The 19,130-nt window shown below is 34.4% G+C and overlaps 1 protein-coding gene across 1 annotated transcript in view; it reads left to right on the top strand.

The window, feature by feature from the left end:
- Positions 1-492: 492 nt before the first annotated feature.
- LOC107743126 (B-cell receptor-associated protein 31-like) overlaps positions 493-19,130 on the top strand; it is a 21,960-nt gene continuing 3,322 nt past the window's right edge. The window contains exons 1-7 of the mRNA XM_016556251.1: positions 493-614; positions 1,479-1,587; positions 2,652-2,752; positions 3,226-3,370; positions 8,200-8,409; positions 8,778-8,811; positions 16,457-16,606. Coding sequence (XP_016411737.1) covers positions 1,496-1,587; positions 2,652-2,752; positions 3,226-3,370; positions 8,200-8,409; positions 8,778-8,811; positions 16,457-16,606 — 732 coding nt within the window. The 5' untranslated portion in view covers positions 493-614; positions 1,479-1,495. The remainder of the gene's footprint in view (positions 615-1,478; positions 1,588-2,651; positions 2,753-3,225; positions 3,371-8,199; positions 8,410-8,777; positions 8,812-16,456; positions 16,607-19,130) is intronic.

The raw sequence follows: 19,130 nt of genomic DNA, 5'->3' as shown, positions 1-19,130 counted from the left end.
TTAATTGCTGAGCAGCAGTGAAATGTGGAAAGCAGTGGGCTTTTGAACATATAATTGCCTTATCATGTCACTATTCAAGGGAGCAGATCTAAAACTAAACTAAATATTTAATCATTTCAGGTCATGAATAATAAGTATATGGTTGTATTTATGTATGGAATAAACATTGTTTTGAATGTGATTTGCCTAGTTGATGTTATTACACAAATATGTCATCACAATAATGATCTATAATCGATTTTGGGGGTTTTAACTCCAAAATCTCTGGTGTCCAATTTTCCTCATAGGCTATTACCAGATATTCCCACATATTATTCTCAATAGAAAAATTAATGGAAAATTAAGGATGTTTTACTTTAATATGTTTGTAATTATTTAAGTGAAGGATTATTTTACTTTAATTGTTAATATATATTTTATTTCATTCTATTTTATTGAAAGGAGACTTTTACGCAAGCATTTCCTGGCCTCGACGCGGGAAGTTGTCATGTGTAGAATGAGTTGGCACACATACCGGAAGTAGATTAATGTGAAGCGTAATCAGAGTGCAGTGGAAGTTGTGACACGTATCTGCAAGCCTTTCTGTGAATGTTTCTGCTTTTACTTCAAATTCGGTAAGTTCTAATACAATTATTTAATTATCTACACTTCAGTCATAAGTAGAGCTCTTATGAATGCGGGTAATTGTATGAGAACTTTAAATAACAGCGTATTTACACATGTATTTTACTGCTCTGACAGAGACATGTTTAACGTTATGTCTATGTGTTTGTTTACATATGTATTCCCATTATACTTACGTATATTTACAGACATATATGTCTATTACCGTCTAGTAGTTTAAAGTCTTATTTTCCGCTTGCTTGCAGCCAGTCTAAGCAGATGTAGTTGACGCAGTACATTTGTAATTCATTCATTCATATGTAATATATTTGATGAGATCTATCAACAAATATTTATTCCTTCCCTTATTATCAAACATTTAGGTGTAAAATAATGATTTCCTGCCTTTAATTTTTTAATCTACTATGAATTATTTGATGAATACACATGCACTAATTTTCTTCTCTTTAATGAGCGAACTTGCTCTTTGTGAGTTGGGATGATGTACTACAAAACCAAGAAGTTTTCTTTGTATTTGACATGAATTGGTTATTGGTCGTATCTCATAATTTGTAAAGGCCTCAGAGATGATTTCATCTTGTGGCTGGGGCTATTCTGTAGTAAACATAAGATGGTGCTGTTGTATCAGTTATGATTTTAATGAGCATCACCAGAGGACTTGAGTGTCTGCATTTGATTTCATACATGGTAATAAATAAAAGGAATGGGTGTGTTTTGCCCCTTGGCTTTTGTTCAGACTTATATTTTCCCAAACCTTGTGCATATCATATTTAATGCTAATTTATGTTTTCAGGGTCTGGTTAGTGATGCGCATGTAATCTGTTAGGCTGATCATTGCTGATATGTTTTCATAGACTCGCAGGTAGCAGTCATGAGTCTTCAATGGACGGCTGTGGCTACGTTTCTGTACGCCGAGGTTTTTGCGGTACTGCTGCTCTGTGTCCCTTTCATCTCCCCAAAACGGTGAGTTTCCGAAGTTGTTGAAACACAATTCACCCAAAAATGAAATTTTGCTGAAAATTAACTCAACCTCAGGTCATCCAGCATGTAGATGAGTTTGTTTCTTCATCAGAACAGATTTGGAGAAATGTAGCATTACATCACTTGTTCACCAGTGGATGCTCTGCAGTGAATGGGTGCCGTCAGAATGAGAGTCCAAACAGCTGATAAAAACACCACAATAATCCACAAGTAATCCACACCACTCCAGTCCATCAATTATCGTCTTGTGATGTAATATCAGCTGTTTGATAATTTACTAAATTTCTCCAAATCTGTTCTAATTAAGGAACAAACTCATCAACATTTTGGATGTAAATTTACAACAAATTAAAATTTTTGGTAGGTTGGTTCCTTTAAGTGTGGTTCCTCTTAATAATCTCTGATAGTCATCAGGTTCTGAAAACTTTTATTTCACTTCTGATCCATTTTATTCTCTTGCACCAGTTATCTTCAACTTAGCCTCTTTCCAGGAAAGATCCCAGAGTGTTGCCAGTACTGAAATCTGTCCATTTGTGGCGAAATATTGTTGCTGTGTTACAGCCCTAAAACACGAATCATTCTGAGTATTTGGTAGAGTTGAGCCGAGTTGGATGTTTTGATTCCAGCACTACCAGGATAATTAAATTCTGTTCAATGCTTTTATTCCATGAAAAGATTCTTGTGAGGGAGCACAAAATAATGATCTTTAAAAAAGCATCATATGACCCCTTTAATGTGAGAGCATTCACATGACCTTCCAATCAATTTAAAGGTTGCAAGGTTGGGACACTTGGTAAACAACATTTTCATAGAATCACACAGATACACTCTGAGAATTGGTGTGTTTGCACAGACTCATCAAGAAAAAACCCCCAAAAAACAAGAAATGCTTCTCAAAGGCATCTGTATGTGCTCCTTTTTTGGTGTGTAGGAGAAATGTAAATTTTAATGATGTTCTTTGGACTTGTTGAGAAAGATTAGTGTTATCGTATGTGCTCTTTTGCCCTCTGTTTATTAAAGTGTTATCTCTGTTGTTGCCTTTGTAGATGGAGCAAATTTTTCAAGTCTAGACTGGTCACTGTCATCACAACGTATGGAAACACTGCCTTCATTGTCATCATTTGTATTCTTGTCTTTCTGCTCGTAGGTGAGCTTGAAAACACCTCACTGCATTGTTCTCATTAACCAGTCTTGTTCAAAGTTTCTGTATAAATCTATATATAAATCTATAATATGATGTTAAAGAGGATGTATCATTATTAAAAGTTGCAAAAGCAGGTCATTCAGAAATGATTGCTGTCATTATGATTGATGTCATAATGAGCTTATGAGCATATGACTGCCTATATTTACATATCAATGCTTACGTACTCAGCAGCTTGGCAGCGTTACTCATTTTGTATATGAAAAAGTTAGTCATGAAAGATGACTATGAATGACTATATGCAATAATTAAATCTGCAATAATTAAAGTAAAATCATATTTATCTGTTAATACATTCATTTTGACAGCCATATAAACATTTAAATTAAGTAATTTCTCGCTATGAGTTTTGCCTTGATTGAACTAGATTTATGAATGAAAAATCGAAATGAAAGTTTTTGTTTCTGCCACTACAGATGCATTTAGAGAAGTGAGAAAATACAGTGTGACAGAGAAAGTGGATCTGAGCAACAACCCCGTGGCCATTGAGCACATCCACATGAAGCTCTTCAGAGCCCAGAGGAACGAATACATCGCCGGCTTCGCTCTGCTCCTGTGTTTGTGAGTGTTTTTCCCCATGTCTCTCTCATTTTCTATGGTACTCGCTCCCGCAGGTCTCTTCTCGTTTCTGTATTTTGCCCACCTCAACATGTCTCTCTTTGGCACTGGAGCTTTGGCACCAGTTTCTGAACACGATCAGTTACATGGCACGGCCTGATTTCATTTTAGTTGACGGCTCCCGGCAGATTTCTGGACCATGCTTGTAAACAGAACTTCAACCGTACTCTCCAAACAGGGTCATTGGTTTCGCCATGTTCTGTCCCTGAGGAGTGCAGATGCACAAGTTGTTTCATTGTATGTGTTATATTGCGGTACCCCCGGTATTACCAGCCAACTGGCAAATAACATATTTACTCAGACTTTTTTTGTACTCTCATTAAGCGTGAGTGTAAAATAGTACCCTACAGGGTTTTTTTTGCTACAGGTTGTTTTTACTAGGTTTTGTCCTCAACTTCCATAACACTTCTCAACTGTCACTGTAGCCTGTTACAGCCCAGTGCTGCAGAAATAATCTGTCAATCAAATCAGACCGCCCGCCCACTCAAGGATATTCAGGACAGATAGGTTATTTGTGTCACAATAAAAGATATTCTGTGAGAAATTTGATCAGTGATGTTTAGTTAAAATATTATCAAAGTTATTGATATGAGATATGATTTTACAGAGTGTACTGTTCGTTGTGATAAGAATGATAAGGGGAACTTCAAAAGGTGAAATGGCTAAAATGTTTATATCTGTCATATGACAACAAATAATCTAGACTTTACTCAGTAAAAATGTTATATAGAAGCCATAAGAGACTTTATTTTGAAATGTGACCCAGTCCGAAAACCCAGAAACTTTAAATTCCATTATCACAAAGTCAATGATTTATTTATTTTTTGCTTTTAATTCTGTGGTTAACCAACAACCATCAATATATTCTAATATATTTTCAGAACCATCATCTTTCACAGCCTCATTGTATTTATACTTCAGTCTTGCAAACTATACTTACTTTACTGCTTGTAGATTTATAATAAAGACTGAAGAGAAAAATCCAGTTAGGTTTTTGTTGAGGGAACCAGGGTGATGCAATAGTTAGACCCTTCTATTTTAATTAAATACTTTGTGCATTTAATTTTAGTTTAATAAAATATTTTGTGCATTTAAATGCATCCATTTTTTAAAGATGAAAAGCCCATAAAATGCAACCAAAACAGATTGCAAGTTATATCTAAAATTAGTTGTGAGTTATGTTTTCTGAAATGTTGGTAGTTCAAAAGTTTGCTTGCTTGCTCGTGTCCATTTTTTAAAATTCACATTCACATGCACTTTGCACTTTTGCACAATGCAATTTATAAAAATTAAAAAGATGTTTTTGTAGACTTTTTAGTCTTGAGTGGTTGAGTGGTCTTTAGTCCAGTGTGCGTGTTAGCCACCCTTTTGCTCATTTTCAGTAGTTCAAAAGTCAAAATAGTTAAATGCACCAAAAATCATTATAGGTCCTCTCCTTAACCCTGGGCCTGCTTTATTTATTTATCCACACTGAAAGTGAAAATCCATTAATGTTCTGTTTGCATAAATTACTTACCTGTCATGCCAATTAGCTTCCTAATTTCTCCAGCACAGATTTATCTTGCATCCCCACCCTATTGGAGACAGTGTCTTTATTTATAGTCACAAAAGGTGAATGAATTGTGTACAGGTGTGGGCAGACAAAGAGCAGAATATGCCGCTATATTACAGTAGACATGGAAAGAATCTTATGTTGAGCTGGTTGGGGGTCCCCCACACTGTTTCCATTCACCAACCTCATCCACGGGTACTTAACTTCCCGCATCCCGATTGGCTGGTTCGTTGTTGCGCTCTATTCTTAACATTTGAGAGTCTCCCAGCTCTGCATAGTTTTTCCTTACAGGGGTTTCACCATATTTTCTCTGAATGGCAGGTTATTTATATCCTGCCGGATGATTACTACATCCATTAGCGATACTACTTCCCTTGCCTGCCGGGCTTGAGTGTCGTTTTCGTAATCACACGGACAGCTGCAGGACATGTGATCAAGCAACTGGTGAAGGGCATTATATTTAGCCTGTGTTCATGGCATTCTCACTGGCAGAAAGGCCATGACTCCTGTCACAAAATGGCCCTCCTCCACCTTGCCAGCAAAAACGCAGATGCCACAAAGGTGACTAAAGTGGCGCATGACGGTTTGACATGTGCTTCAGGCATGTTTGGATGCAGTAGCTGTGGGGACATTTCCAGTGTACATTGGAAATGGCTGTTAAGCGATTAATGCAAGATAATGGGAAACATTGAAACATAACTTGTTTTTAGACAATATACACTGAATGCAGTCTATTTGTCTTAGTCCACTGACACCTGACAAAACTTAGTTAGATTTATGCTTAAAATAGGACAAAAATTGTTAGTGGGGTAAGAAATACATTAAATTAAAGATATATTTTCTGATGTCTTCTGAAGTAAATTAATCTTTTATGGATGTTTGGAACTTTTTTTCTCTTTTCCTTTCGACATTTTATACACATGCATCTGATATTATAATTTTATTTATATATATATTTTTTAAAATTTGATTCTGATATTATCTACATATAACCAGTCATCATTATCTGAAAAATTGTAATAATCTAACCTTAAATATGATCAAGTATTCAAGACACACTTTTTTTATTGCAAAATAATCTAATATTTTTTAATCTCATAGAGTATATCAAGAAGGGTCATATTTCACCACCAAAATAACTATTAGAGAGAAAATGAAGCCTATTTTTAGGACCATTAAGTTTTGTAGCATTATTTTCATGGCAATACAATTTTTTTCTTTATTTAAAATATAGATAAAAAAGTAAGGTATTTATACATGATTTGTATTTGTTGTACTGCCTTTAATTTATTATGATTCTAATGGAAATAATTTTTGAACAGGACATTATTGCAGTGAAAATATTCTATTTTTTAAATTATTGTTTTGTTTTGTATTTGAGTTAACATGTCTGTACTGTATAAACACTTGCGCCAACTAAAAATTACTTGTTTTCTTATATTTGGCCAATTTAAAAATCAGGAGAGGTTAAAGTGAATCTACTGTAGGTCGGCTCATATTACCTTTTTACGTCATACAGAGCGTTTGAACAAAGTGTGGGCTTCTCTTGCATTTATGCAAGTTGCGGTTGTCCATGGTTCAGCCCATCTGCATTTTGGTCACAACAACTTTTTACGAAACCTTGAACCCTTTTACACATACACTGACATGAAGGGGATGCACGCCGCCTTTAGCCTCTGCATTCGAGCTCACGGTTCAGATGTCATCAGCCTGCATCTCTCAGCTCATCTGGCTCTATGAAACTGTAGAAGACTGACTGTGTAGAGTGAGGAAAATAGCTAAAAGCTAGTATACACTGTCTTTACGCTGGTGAAAATCATGTGATATATTTGCTTATGGTCGAGCAGTTGATACTCATTTGTTTATGCTGATTTTTGTCGTGCTGTCTTCCGATGGCGATTAATGCACATCAGTGTTTCCTAGAAGTGTCACGCATGTTTCTGGAGCGATGCTACGTAACTCAATCTCAGATTTTGGATAGAACTATTTAGAGAGATGTTATTTCTGTAGTCCACAGAAAAATAGGCATGTATGCTCAGATTTGACTTCTCCCTTTTAGATTTGCATGTAAAAATTAATATGTTATTCAAATGAAGATATGTGTGCCAAAGTGCTCATACTCTGAGTTTCATGATTTTATATACTTTTATTTACTTGTATACTTTTATATACTTTATATACTTTTTTCTGGATTCTTTAATGAATAAAAAGTTAAAAAGAACAGCATGCATTTAAAATAGATTTTTTGTTGTTGTTGTAAAAATATACACTACCGTTCAAATGTTAGGGTCAGTAATAATTTTTTTGAAAGAAATTAATACTTTTATTCAGCAAGGATGTGTTAAATTGATCAAAAGTGACAGTAAAGACTTAAATTGTTAGAAAAGATTTCTATTTTGAATAAATGCTGTTCTTTTTTACTTTATTCATCAAACAATCCTAAAAAAAAGTATCACAGGTTCCAAAAAATATTAAGCAGCACAACTGTTTACAACATTGATAATAAAATCAGTACATTAGAATGATTTCTGAAGGATCACGTGACACTGAACACTGGAGTAATAATGACTGAAGAAAATACGGCTTTGCATCACAGAAATAAATATTTTAAAGTATTTTAAAATCGAAAACCAATATTTTAATTTCACAATAAATTCATCATGATACATTTTACATAGTGTTTAATGGTTCAAATAAGTGTTATAGAATCTGTTACAAAAAAAGAAGAATCCAAGACACTTCTTCTGGTCCAAAAAAGTTAAAAAAGCCATTATTCACATTCTGGCCATCTCAATAAACATTAAAAATGCCTAAAACTCTGCACACTGATGCATTTCGGCCTTCAGCCTTCCTCAGAGTGTGTCAGGTTTCAAACGGATGACAGGTGTAGATATAATTATATATAAATTATATGTTTAATATTGAATGCTTTTTGTTTGTTTAATACCATCCATCATAAAGTAGTTGATGTCTGGAGCACAAATGTGTGGGACGAGTTACGCCATGAAGTTCAGTGTTTAGATTTAGGGGTTTGTTCAAATAATAGTTATAGAGATCGTTGCCTTTTCAAGCACCAATAATTATGCCAACGTCTGTTTCTGTATAATGCAGAATCGCAACGTAGGCTACTGCTGCGGTGAGCCGTAACGATCAGCTACACACTGACTGTTTAGTAAATCCACTCGTGTCTGATGAGTTCATGTTGTTTTTTCCCCTCCAGGCTGTTGAGACGTCTGGCCACACTGCTGTCTCAGCAGGCAACACTGATGGCCTCTAATGAAGCCTTTAAAAAGCAGGCGGAGGGAGCAAATGATGCTGCGAAAAAGTACATGGAGGAAAATGAGAAACTGCAGGAGGTGAGTGAATTGTGCATGAAAATGCCGGTTTTTCATGACCCTAAAGGCTTAAAAGGAGCAGAAACCTTTACCTGGTGACCATTGGTGTAACTACAGGACATGTGGGTGGGACAGTTGCACAGGTGACTATGATGAGTATGCTGTATTAAGAAACTGTTCACCCAAAAATTAATATTCTGTCATTGCTCACCCTCATGTGATTGTAAATGTCTGTGACTAACACAAAAGAAGTCGGTAAGCTGCTCTAGTGACCTATTTCAAATAAATAAATTATGGTGTTGGAAAGACATGAGAATGACTAAATGATGACAGAATTGTATTTTTGAGATTATTTATTCTTGAATGATTGCTAACATGTTTGTGATTTAGTTGTGATCCCACATGCACTTCATTAGTAATGGTTTAACATCACATGTTCTCATGAGTCATTCTGGTTTGTTAGGTGTTCTCCATTTGTCAGTCCTCAGAGAAACATTGTACATCAATATCCCAGTGCTGCAGACTTTGCATTTTACCTATAGAGGGCAGAGTTGCACATTATGTCTAGAAATAGGTCTTGAGTTTACACAAGATGTGAAGGTGAACTAAAGTAGCACTTGATACTCGCCTAGTTTCAAATGCTTGTAAAATTACTTGAAATGTTGAGTTACTGGACAGTTTTTTTTTATTTTTTTTTGGTGGTAAGAAATATAAATGGCTAGAAAATGCCAAAACCTTTGGGCCTTATGACCAAAAATGAAATGCATATTACTATTTAATTAAGCTCTTTTGTTTGGGGTTGGTAAGATTGTTTATTTATTTATTTTTTATTCATTTATTTATTTATTTTTTCAAAGAAGTCTCTTATGCTCACCACGGCTGCATTTATATATATAAAAAAAAACTGTAAAATCCGTTATATTGTGAAATATTATTACAATTTAAAATAATTATTTTCATACTCAAGAAACATTTTTTTTATTATGAATGTTAAAATTTAGTGTGTCCATGATGAATAAAACTATTCAAATGATTAAAAAAAATATACTGACCCCAAACATTTGAACAGTAGTGTACATACTTATGATGAGAATAGTTTTCATAAAAATATTTTACAATTAATAAATTCATATTAATTTTTATAAAATTTCATAGGAATATATTGAGGAACTAGTGAATATGAATAGGAAAATATTTTGACTGTTCTAGTTGTTATAGTATTGCATATCAAGAAGGCATTGTTGATTGCATCTTTAAGTAGGACAAGTAACTCAAATATTGAGGTGTGGTTTAGTGGTTGATAACTGAAACTTTATAGGTAGTGATAAGCTTTCATCATTGTGCTCTTGAGACACTTAAACACATTTGCGTCCAGTGGATTTCTAGTGAAATTCAAGGAAATTGCCAACCGCTTTGTCAGTTATTTAACAGATGTTAATTATACAGTGTAAACGATGTAGAGCGGAACTATAGTTCAATAGAGCAGTTCCATGTTGACAGGCCTTTTCAGATGCAGTGAAAGGAGAAAGTACTGAGTGCTAGTTTGTGTCCTGAGTGTAGAATACATATTGATGCCTTGACATCATCAAACTCGCTCATGGCTGTGTGCCAATGATTGGTTATTATTACAGCACTGTATGGATATTTCTCAAGCATTCTGGTTTGTTCTAAACCTCTGACCCTGAGTATTTAGCTTCTGCTGGTAATTCAGACTGAAATGGTTAACAAACAGACTAATTTCAAGCTTTGTTTGATGGATAAATTTAGTCTTGCGTGTTCTGTTGTTAGTTTGTAAGCATTACACTTGTAAATATATTTAAGTTTCCCACTGTGGCCTTTGTGGCGTGTTTGGAATTTTTTTTTGTGGTTTAATTTCCTTTTTTTTTTTCAGTTTAGTTTTCTATATAATATTTATTTAATTTTATTTAATTTTATTCAGTTGATTTAGTTTTAGGACTTCCAAAGTAATGTGCTAACTGGTATAATTTAACTAGCATTATTCTCAGCACAATTTACGTTATTGTTATCTAGTGGCATTTTCATGTTTAATGCAGATGAGCATTATTAGTAGTATTATTTATATACTATTTTAGTATTTATTAATATTTTGCATCAGCTTTTAATTCTATTTTTCTTTTTAATTTTAGTATAAAATATAATAATTTTGTTATGTGCTTTTTGTCATTTTTATTAGTTTTTTTTAAATTATTTTTTAAATCTTTAATTAATTATTGTTTTAATTTTGGTACTTCAACTTAAAATGTATTTCAGTTAGTTGCCAAGGCACCATTTCTAAATTTTGTTTTTTTAAGGTAACATTTTTTTGTAGTATTTATTAATATTATTAATATATTAATACTTAATTAATATTAAGATATTCTGTTTTTAATATCTTATTATTTGCATATCGAATTGCAATTGATCTTCTGTCTTACATTTATTTACATACTGAATTGTCATTGAACTGGTGTTTCTTGCATATATATTTAGCCGCTTTTACACTTCACTACGTCTTTGCCTATTGATTCTTGCAGTCAAGAAAAAAAATTGCACCGACTATTATGACAGTGGAGAAATGTCTCACACATGGTATGACATTTGCAAACACTGTTATTTCCTTGCACGTCTAGTTTGTTATTAAAAGCCCTGAAAACGGCTATCACATGCTGTGTTATTGTCTTTAGCACATGTAGTTTATTAGTATGTGGATGCCCGAGCGTGGAGAATGCTGGGATAGATCAGCACCGCGTGGCTCAATTACAGTGCTGATGTGCAGTAAGTCACCGCATTGATCTTTGCATGCTGTCACCCCATGCAGAAGCACGGCACACGTGGGTTATCACACACACACGCACCGCCATAATTCATGTCTGTCAAATGTTGTAACACCACGGAGCGAGCCATAAACAAGAGCACAAGCAGCACTGAATGACAGATGGTGCAATATTTCAATTTAGTAAATGAAGTTTGACTCTGGCAGAATGAGGCCTGTAAATCTCCCGCACACAGAGTGTTTTGCTGCTCTGTTCTTGAAGCGTCTGTACAGGACGTGTGTCCCTGAACAGGGCGAGATGACCTGACCAGGCCTTTGTGATTATTTCGCTGTGGTTATTATTGATGGATGTGAGCGCATAATCCATGTGTAGATGCTAACAGGGTCGTTCTGTGAGGGGACAAGGTGAGAACAGCACATGACCCCCTAAAGGGCCTGTATCGATCTCTCATCTCTGTTCAGGGGCAGACCGTTCTCTATCATTGGTCCCCAAGCAGGTGTTATAGGGTTCTCACATTTAATCAAGTGTGAACCAGATCATGAATTTTGCAAGGTTCTGCTTCATAAAATGTAGTTATATTGCAGCTATTAGTTATGTGAAATAGTTTTTTAATAATTCATAATACAATTAGCCAAGATGGATCCATCGGTAGTTTCGTGAGGGTTTGATTGTTTGGAACTGGCCGTTTCGTTTTCCATTCTTTGAGCATTTTACTTTTCGCAAATCCACTTATAATGTTAATCAAGGTTTTATTTTAGTTCATTTTGACCATTTTTCACTCTTTCTGTGGGAATTTAGCAGGCTGTTTTTGCTACTTGTACTGTTAAGGCTTTACTGTATAGATAAATGACCATTGCTATGACTGGCAAACCTCCACATATCGAAATGTAGGCAGTCATGTGGTTGTGACGTCATAAATGTGGCAATTTTGCACAATGTTTTTGCTGATTAATTCCCGTAAATGATCTGGATGAACTCGTGAGGGAGGTTTGCATTGTGAATGTTACAATGTGTCTGCGTTGTGCATTTATTTATTGGTTTATTTCTTTATTAATAAATAAATATATATTAAATAATAATTATAATAATATTGTTGACCTAATCATTGCCAACAATATTTCTTGATGATGTTTTAAGTTTGAGTGATATTACTGGATTTATACATTTGTATTGTTTTAATGGACTTATCCGACGCATATATAAATGATTCGGGTGTGCAAGGCACAGTATTTTCTGTTTTGGTCTATTATCAACTAAAATAAGATGAAAGCATCTATAACATACAGCTATAGAAATATGACTGGTCAAAAAGGGGTCAATTTAATCATTTGGGAATGCCTGAGCAGCTTATGTTTTAGATAAAAAAAAGAAATACTGAATTAAATAAATTAGTTTAAATAAAAAATAGTGTTGCACTGTGCTATTTCAAAGTTTTGTTTCACTGCACATTATTCTCATTTTCCTAAAGATTTAACCAGGGAAGGGGTTAATATTCCGAATGTATATTGATGCAGTTATTTTTTATTTATTTATTAGTAAACTTAGGTTTACAAAAATATTCTATAAGACTGTAGAAATTAAGACTTTATTACTTCCAATTCCAACTATTAAGTTTACAGAGAAATATGAAATGTTGCTCCTTCTGTTTAGCTTTATTACATTTAAATTTTTATTATGATTATCATTTTTATATTTAATTTATATATAATCTATTATAATCTATTGTGCCAGCGTGTCAAAGAAATTTGCATCTTTCATTCACAGGAAGCTGCATATGATTTACCCTTGCTTCTAAATTAAACGTATGAGTACATGACAAAAATGATGCAGTTTCCTAGATTAAGGGATTGACACAGCAAGCATCTTCTTCACTCTCCTCTACGCCCCATTTAAGGGTAGTCTTTTCAGCTTGGTGCTTCAGCTGTATTTTAACTTTCTTTTAATATATCTGCAGGAAACATCATCCAAAACATCTGACCCAGATCTAGTTGTTCCCCGGGCCAGAAAACATCTTTCCCTCGTTTGACATGAAGTAAAACACTCTCCTGTGTTTGTTCCCTTGTCCAGGTCACTTTGAAAAGGCTCATTTAAAAATGTCTGTGTGCCTTGGGCTGCATACCTTGTGCGGTTTAACATTAAAATATTCACTCAGTCAGGTTTTAACAATTTGTGGAACTCTGCTGTTATGTGTTAATTTGTAAGCAGAGCAAGAGTCTGTTAGTTAGCGCTGACTGTTACTGACGTTTCAGACAGTTATTGTTCATTAATGACCCCATGAATTTCACTGTAGTTGTGCTTAGTAAAAGTACTAGACAGTTAAATTTTAGCAGATATGTACATTTAACTTTTCTTCTCTCTCTTCTGGGAAATACAAATATTGGTGACATCTTGGTCTCAGGACTTGCTGTGCACATGTGGTGCTTTATCCCACAATGCATGACCTTTTTCAACGGATTCCCAGTGTTTTCCCTTAGTTTTTATGAGATGATAATAGGATGTTACTTTAAGTTAAACATGCTACCTGATGAGGGCATGTGACACATTTGCAAATTGCATACTTAAATATATTTAAATAAAAATAGTAGGCTACATTAAATGTTCAGCATGCATTAAAGGGGTCATATGATGCTGCTAAAAAGAACATTATTTTGTGTATTTGGTGTAATGAAATGTGTTTATGCGGTTTAAAGTTAAAAAAACACATTATTTTCCACATACTGTACATTATTGTTTCTCCTCCGTTCCAAACCTGTAAGACCTTCGTTCATCTTCGGAACACACATTAAGATATTTTTTATGAAATCCAAGAGCTCTCTGACCCTCCATAGACAGCAACGTAACTACCATGCTCAAAGCCCAGAAAGGTAGTAAGGACATCGTTAAAATAATCCATGTGACATCAGTAGTTCAAACTTAATTTTATGAAGCTATGAGAATACGAGAATAAGAGACAGAAGAATTGTTGAAAAAGTATTCTCATAGCTTCATAAAATTAAGGTTGAATCACTGATGTCACATTTCTGGGCCTTGAACGTGGTAGTACCCTTGCTGTCTATGGAGGGTCAGAAAGCTCTCGGATTTCATCAAAAATATCTTAATTTGTGTTCTGAAGATGAACGAACGTCTTACAGGTTTGTAACAACATGAGGGTGAGTAATTAATGACAGAATTTTCATCTTTGGGTGAACCATTCCTTCAATGTAATTATTCGATTGGATCATGCAAAATGGTATGTGATATTATTGGTTTAACAGAACAACAGAAAAGTCAACAGAAAAGTCATTTCATAGGTGGTGAAAATCACATTTCAATGAAAGTTTATTAGAACGAACACTTTTTCTTTGGAATAACGTTAACAGAATGCGTTAATGATTTGGCCACACAATAAAACCAGGAGCATTTATTGAGACGTTTATTGGAACATTTGGTCGTTAAAAATTTGGGGTTACCAGTGCTGCATTTATTTGATCAAAAATACAATAAATGCAGTAATATTGTCATATTCTGATTTAAAAGAACTGTTTTCTATATGAATATATTTAAGATTTTAAAATGTGTGATGCAGAACTGAATTTTCAGCAGCCTTACTCCAGTCTTTAGTGTCACATGATCCTTCAGAAATCAATGCTGTTTAGTATTTTTGTGGAAACTGATACATTTTTTCAGGATTCTTTGATGAATAGAAAGTTCAAAAGAACAGTGCTTATCTGAAATATAAATAATTTGTAACATTATGAATAGTGGTCGACCGATATTAGTTTTTTGACAGCCGATGCCGATATCTTGGAAAGCAGGATGGCCGATATAATTTTATTTATTTTAATTAATATTTAAGAAATTAGAAAATTGATTAAAATATAAATGTGTTAAACATACTTATACTTTAGATGACAAAGTATTTTCACATATAAATAAATATTTAATACAAATATACATTCAAAGATTTGTTTAAATGTTATAAATGCATATTTGCCTAATGCTGACGGCAAACAAGAAAGTATTATAATGTTTGCCTTTCTATTACTAATAATATAAAAGCAGTCGTTATAAGACTTTTTGTATACATTTGAATTCCTTTGTTTAACCGTTCTATCTGATTATTAGACAGACTTCTATCCGTATTTAGACAGAACCGTTAACGACAACGGCGAACAAGAGGAGGAGAATGTGAGCACTGTGTGCCCAGGCGCTGTCGTTCTCAGCGCCGTCAAAATAAAAGTCCAGCCTCGAACGCATCGGCCAAAAAGGAAAACTTTAAAAAATGCCAAATATCGGCCGATATATCGGCATTAGCGATATATCGGACAACCACTAATTATGAATGTCACTCTTTACTGTAACTTTTGATCAGTTTAATGCATCCTTGCTTCATTATTTAATGTTGTCAGACATGGGTTCAGAGTACATAAAAAAAAAAGACCTACAGTGAGCAACACAAGATGACCTCAGCAGAACTAGACAAAAGAATGAGCTTAGTAAGATCGATTCCCACGCCTCCTTTCACATGTGCACTGTATTTAGACAGTGCTAAAGGGTTCATGACACTTTGATGACCCCCAAACTGAGGTCTCCATTGGGTCATCTTGTACCAAAGCACATTTTAAGGGTACTGCACAAAACCGTAAGTGAGCTTGCAGGTATTATTTTATTAATAGTTTTCAGATCAACCTGCCATTTAAATGTTATGTAAATAAAATGAGTAGTGTATTAACACTTCCTTTTTAAAAGTGTGGGTTCAGTAAGATTAAAAAAAAAAAGAATACTTTTATTAATCAAGCATTAAATTGAATAAGAAGTGATAGTAAAGACTTGTACATTTTGCACAAATTTCTATTTCAAATAAATGCTTTTTTTGGTACTTATTCAATTTGTCAAAGCATCCTGAAAAAAAAAATGTATGAAGGTTTCCACAAGAATATTAAGCAGCACAACTGTTTTCAACATTGATAATAATAAGAAATGTTTCTTGAGCAGCAAATCAGCATATTAGAATGATTTCTGAAGCATGGTGTGACACTGAAGACTGGAGTAATGATGCTGAAAATTCAGCTTTGCATCAGAAGAATAAATTACATTTTAAAATACATTGAGATAGAAAGCAGTCAGTGATTTTAAATTGTAATTATATTTCACAGTATTACTGTTTTACTGTATTGTAGATCAAATAAATAAGAGACAATCTTAGCAACCCCCCAATATGTAATTGGTAGTATATGTCAATCACATGGTCTCTTCTGGTCTCAGTGAGCAGTATTTGGGCAGATTAAGCTGCAAAGTGGACCAGAGGTTCCACTGAAAGTCAGAGGTCTGGCTCTGTGATGCTACTGTAATCTGGAGAATTTGTAGACCTACAGAAAAGGTAATTTAGATCTCTGACTCATGTATTTCTAGTACTTATTGTTTGCTTGTGTGTGCAGCTCTTCAGAAGTCAGACAGCGATGTGAAGGCCATGAAGAAGCAGGCTGAGAACCTCACAGCGGAGTACGACCGTCTGCTGGAGGAACACGGCAGACTGCAGGTCAGAGCTCATGCGTGTGTCACACTGCTAACATCTTTCCCATTCTAGCACTGCTCGAGTCCCTTGTGAGCTGCCTCACTGTCTTCAAAGACTGCTGCCTTCTAAGGCAGCATACTAACTGAAGTGAAACCTGAAGTGACCTGAAAAAAAGATGAATGATTTCAGTAGCATCCAAAGTATGCGAGTTTAGACGTGGCGAGTCTCTGGTTAAACATTTATTCTATTTCTTATGCTAAACCTCGTATGCATAAATGCCAAGTATTATTCATTGCTGCAAATCTGTTTCTTTCAATGAACCATTTCACTGGTTTGCTTAAGTCTTCCCTCAAAAGTGTACATAGAAGTTCCAGCATGGCATTTTACATGAACTTAAATGTATTTGTAGAAGGATGTAGGTGTTTTTTTTATTTTTTATTCATGTTTATTTATAAATTGGTTAATTTGATTATATTATTCTTCCATTGAGCTTTCATCAAATTACTTCATGGAAATAAGAAAGAAAGTGTTTAATTGTTCTTTTAAATATATTTTTTGGCAACAGTTCATGTTTGGTTCAAATTATTTTGGTTTACTCTTAAAAGAAATCACCGTTTTAAACCAGCTCACAATATTGAAAATCATAGAAAGGTTAAAAAATATCAGTATAATATTTTTTTGTTTTGTCTATACCGCTCTGCCTGACCATATTGATTTGATAATAAAATCTTGCTATTATGTTATTAGTTATTAATATGAATGATGAAATTATAAAAATTAATTATTATTATTTTTATTGATGTTGCTTTTAAATTCTTTTTTAAATCCATATTAATGTTCTTGGACTGAATTTTCATTAATTACCTTAACATTCAGAAAACCTAATGGCTATAACGCCTTAAAATAGTACCCAGATTGGTAGCTCGTTATGTTTTAAAACATTTTTTAAAACAACGTTTGAATGCTCTGCATTTCAGTTTCCAATCTGCCCTGATGCCAGCTGTTCATGTCAGTCTGCCTGCATCTGCTGGAGTTTTTTTTTTTGTTTTTTTTTTGCTGCTGCTGAAAGCAAATGTTATAATGCAGCTAGTGTGCACTAAGGATACTGTGGCATCTGTTTTAACAGGGATTAAAGGTATAACAGTGTTTAAAGAACTGCAGAAAAATATCACAGACTGAATCCCAGTTTTCAAAACAGTACTGTCTGTCCTATTGTGCAAGATGCATTCACAATCACAGTTAGGTGGAATTATGCTATTCTCTACTTGAGCTACAGGAAAGCTTTAATCTCACACGTACTGTATATTAAAGGGTGAGATCCATAGTGTTGGTAAAAGCAAACAAATTCAGCAAATGTCACATCTCCGAGATCTTTTGGAGCTGAGGGGCAGTGTACATTGGCACCATTGGCATGTGCCCAGTTGGCATCTGTAGCATGTTGAGTGAACGTTATGAGGAAACGTGTTTAAAAGAAACAGACGCTTTCCTGAAGGGCCTGATATCAGTATACTAAGAAAAGTTAGAAATTAGACCTGCTGTCATCAGCCTGTTGCTCAGATTACATGGTGAGCGTCAGTTTTCAAATATCATAAGCAATGTATCGTAAAGTTTAACTTCAAGATGCCAAGACCCAACTCAAAGTGTTTTATTAAATGCACACAAAGAAGTTTACTCTTTCTCATTTGCATTTATATGGACCAGTGTATCAATACTATAATAAACCCATATTTACTTTCAAATATATATCAAATATACTTTAACATTATAAAGCAAGTAAAATGAGACACATGGTCTTCTCTCTGTGGCTGATGATACTAGAAGAGATTCCATCACTCTCTCTTTATTCACTTAACTCAAAGAATTAAATTTTTTTTTTTTTTACTTTTCTTTTTTTCTTCTTTTTCTGTGCTTTTATTACTCCGAAGTCAGTGCACCTGTCAGTCGTCCTCCTCTGGAAACATGAACGTTATGACCGGTAGTCTTCTCAAGTGTGTGTAAGTGAGACCGAGAGGGTGGGAGTCAGATAGACAGGCTTCTCTTGTTTACATAAAAATAAGCAGCTCATAAGAGACCGTGACTCATGAACACGTGTTGCATGTTACACGCTCAGCACACAGCAACAAGGTGCTTACTGCTTTCATGCACATCACAGCGCTGCGAAGCCATACATTTTTAGATATACAGTGTATATATATATATGTGTGTGTGTGTGTGTGTGTATATATGTATTGCATTTTTGGAATCTGATTACATAATCCAGATTACATGAAATCAGTTACTACCCAGCACTGTATATATAAAATGGTGAATTATATATAAATATATTTATACAACAGTTCGTTCTGGTTCTCAAATCTGATTGGTTGAGAACCGTGAGATATTGTACTGGTATCGCTACAGGAACGCCCTTTCACAATTTTGTATCACTCCGCTTGTTCTGGCCGGGTCTGTTTTTTTTAAAATTATTATTCACTGAGCTAATCGTAGAGTACGTTAGTTAATATAAGAAGAAACGTCTAGCTTCGCGGTCTCTCTCTCATTTGGATGC

This window comes from Sinocyclocheilus rhinocerous, unplaced genomic scaffold (assembly GCF_001515625.1).
Source record: "Sinocyclocheilus rhinocerous isolate Xijiao unplaced genomic scaffold, SAMN03320098_v1.1 scaffold797, whole genome shotgun sequence".
NCBI classification, from domain to species: Eukaryota; Metazoa; Chordata; class Actinopteri; order Cypriniformes; family Cyprinidae; genus Sinocyclocheilus; species Sinocyclocheilus rhinocerous.
Note: the sequence above shows the minus strand (reverse complement) of the source record. Positions and strands in the feature narration are given on the sequence as shown.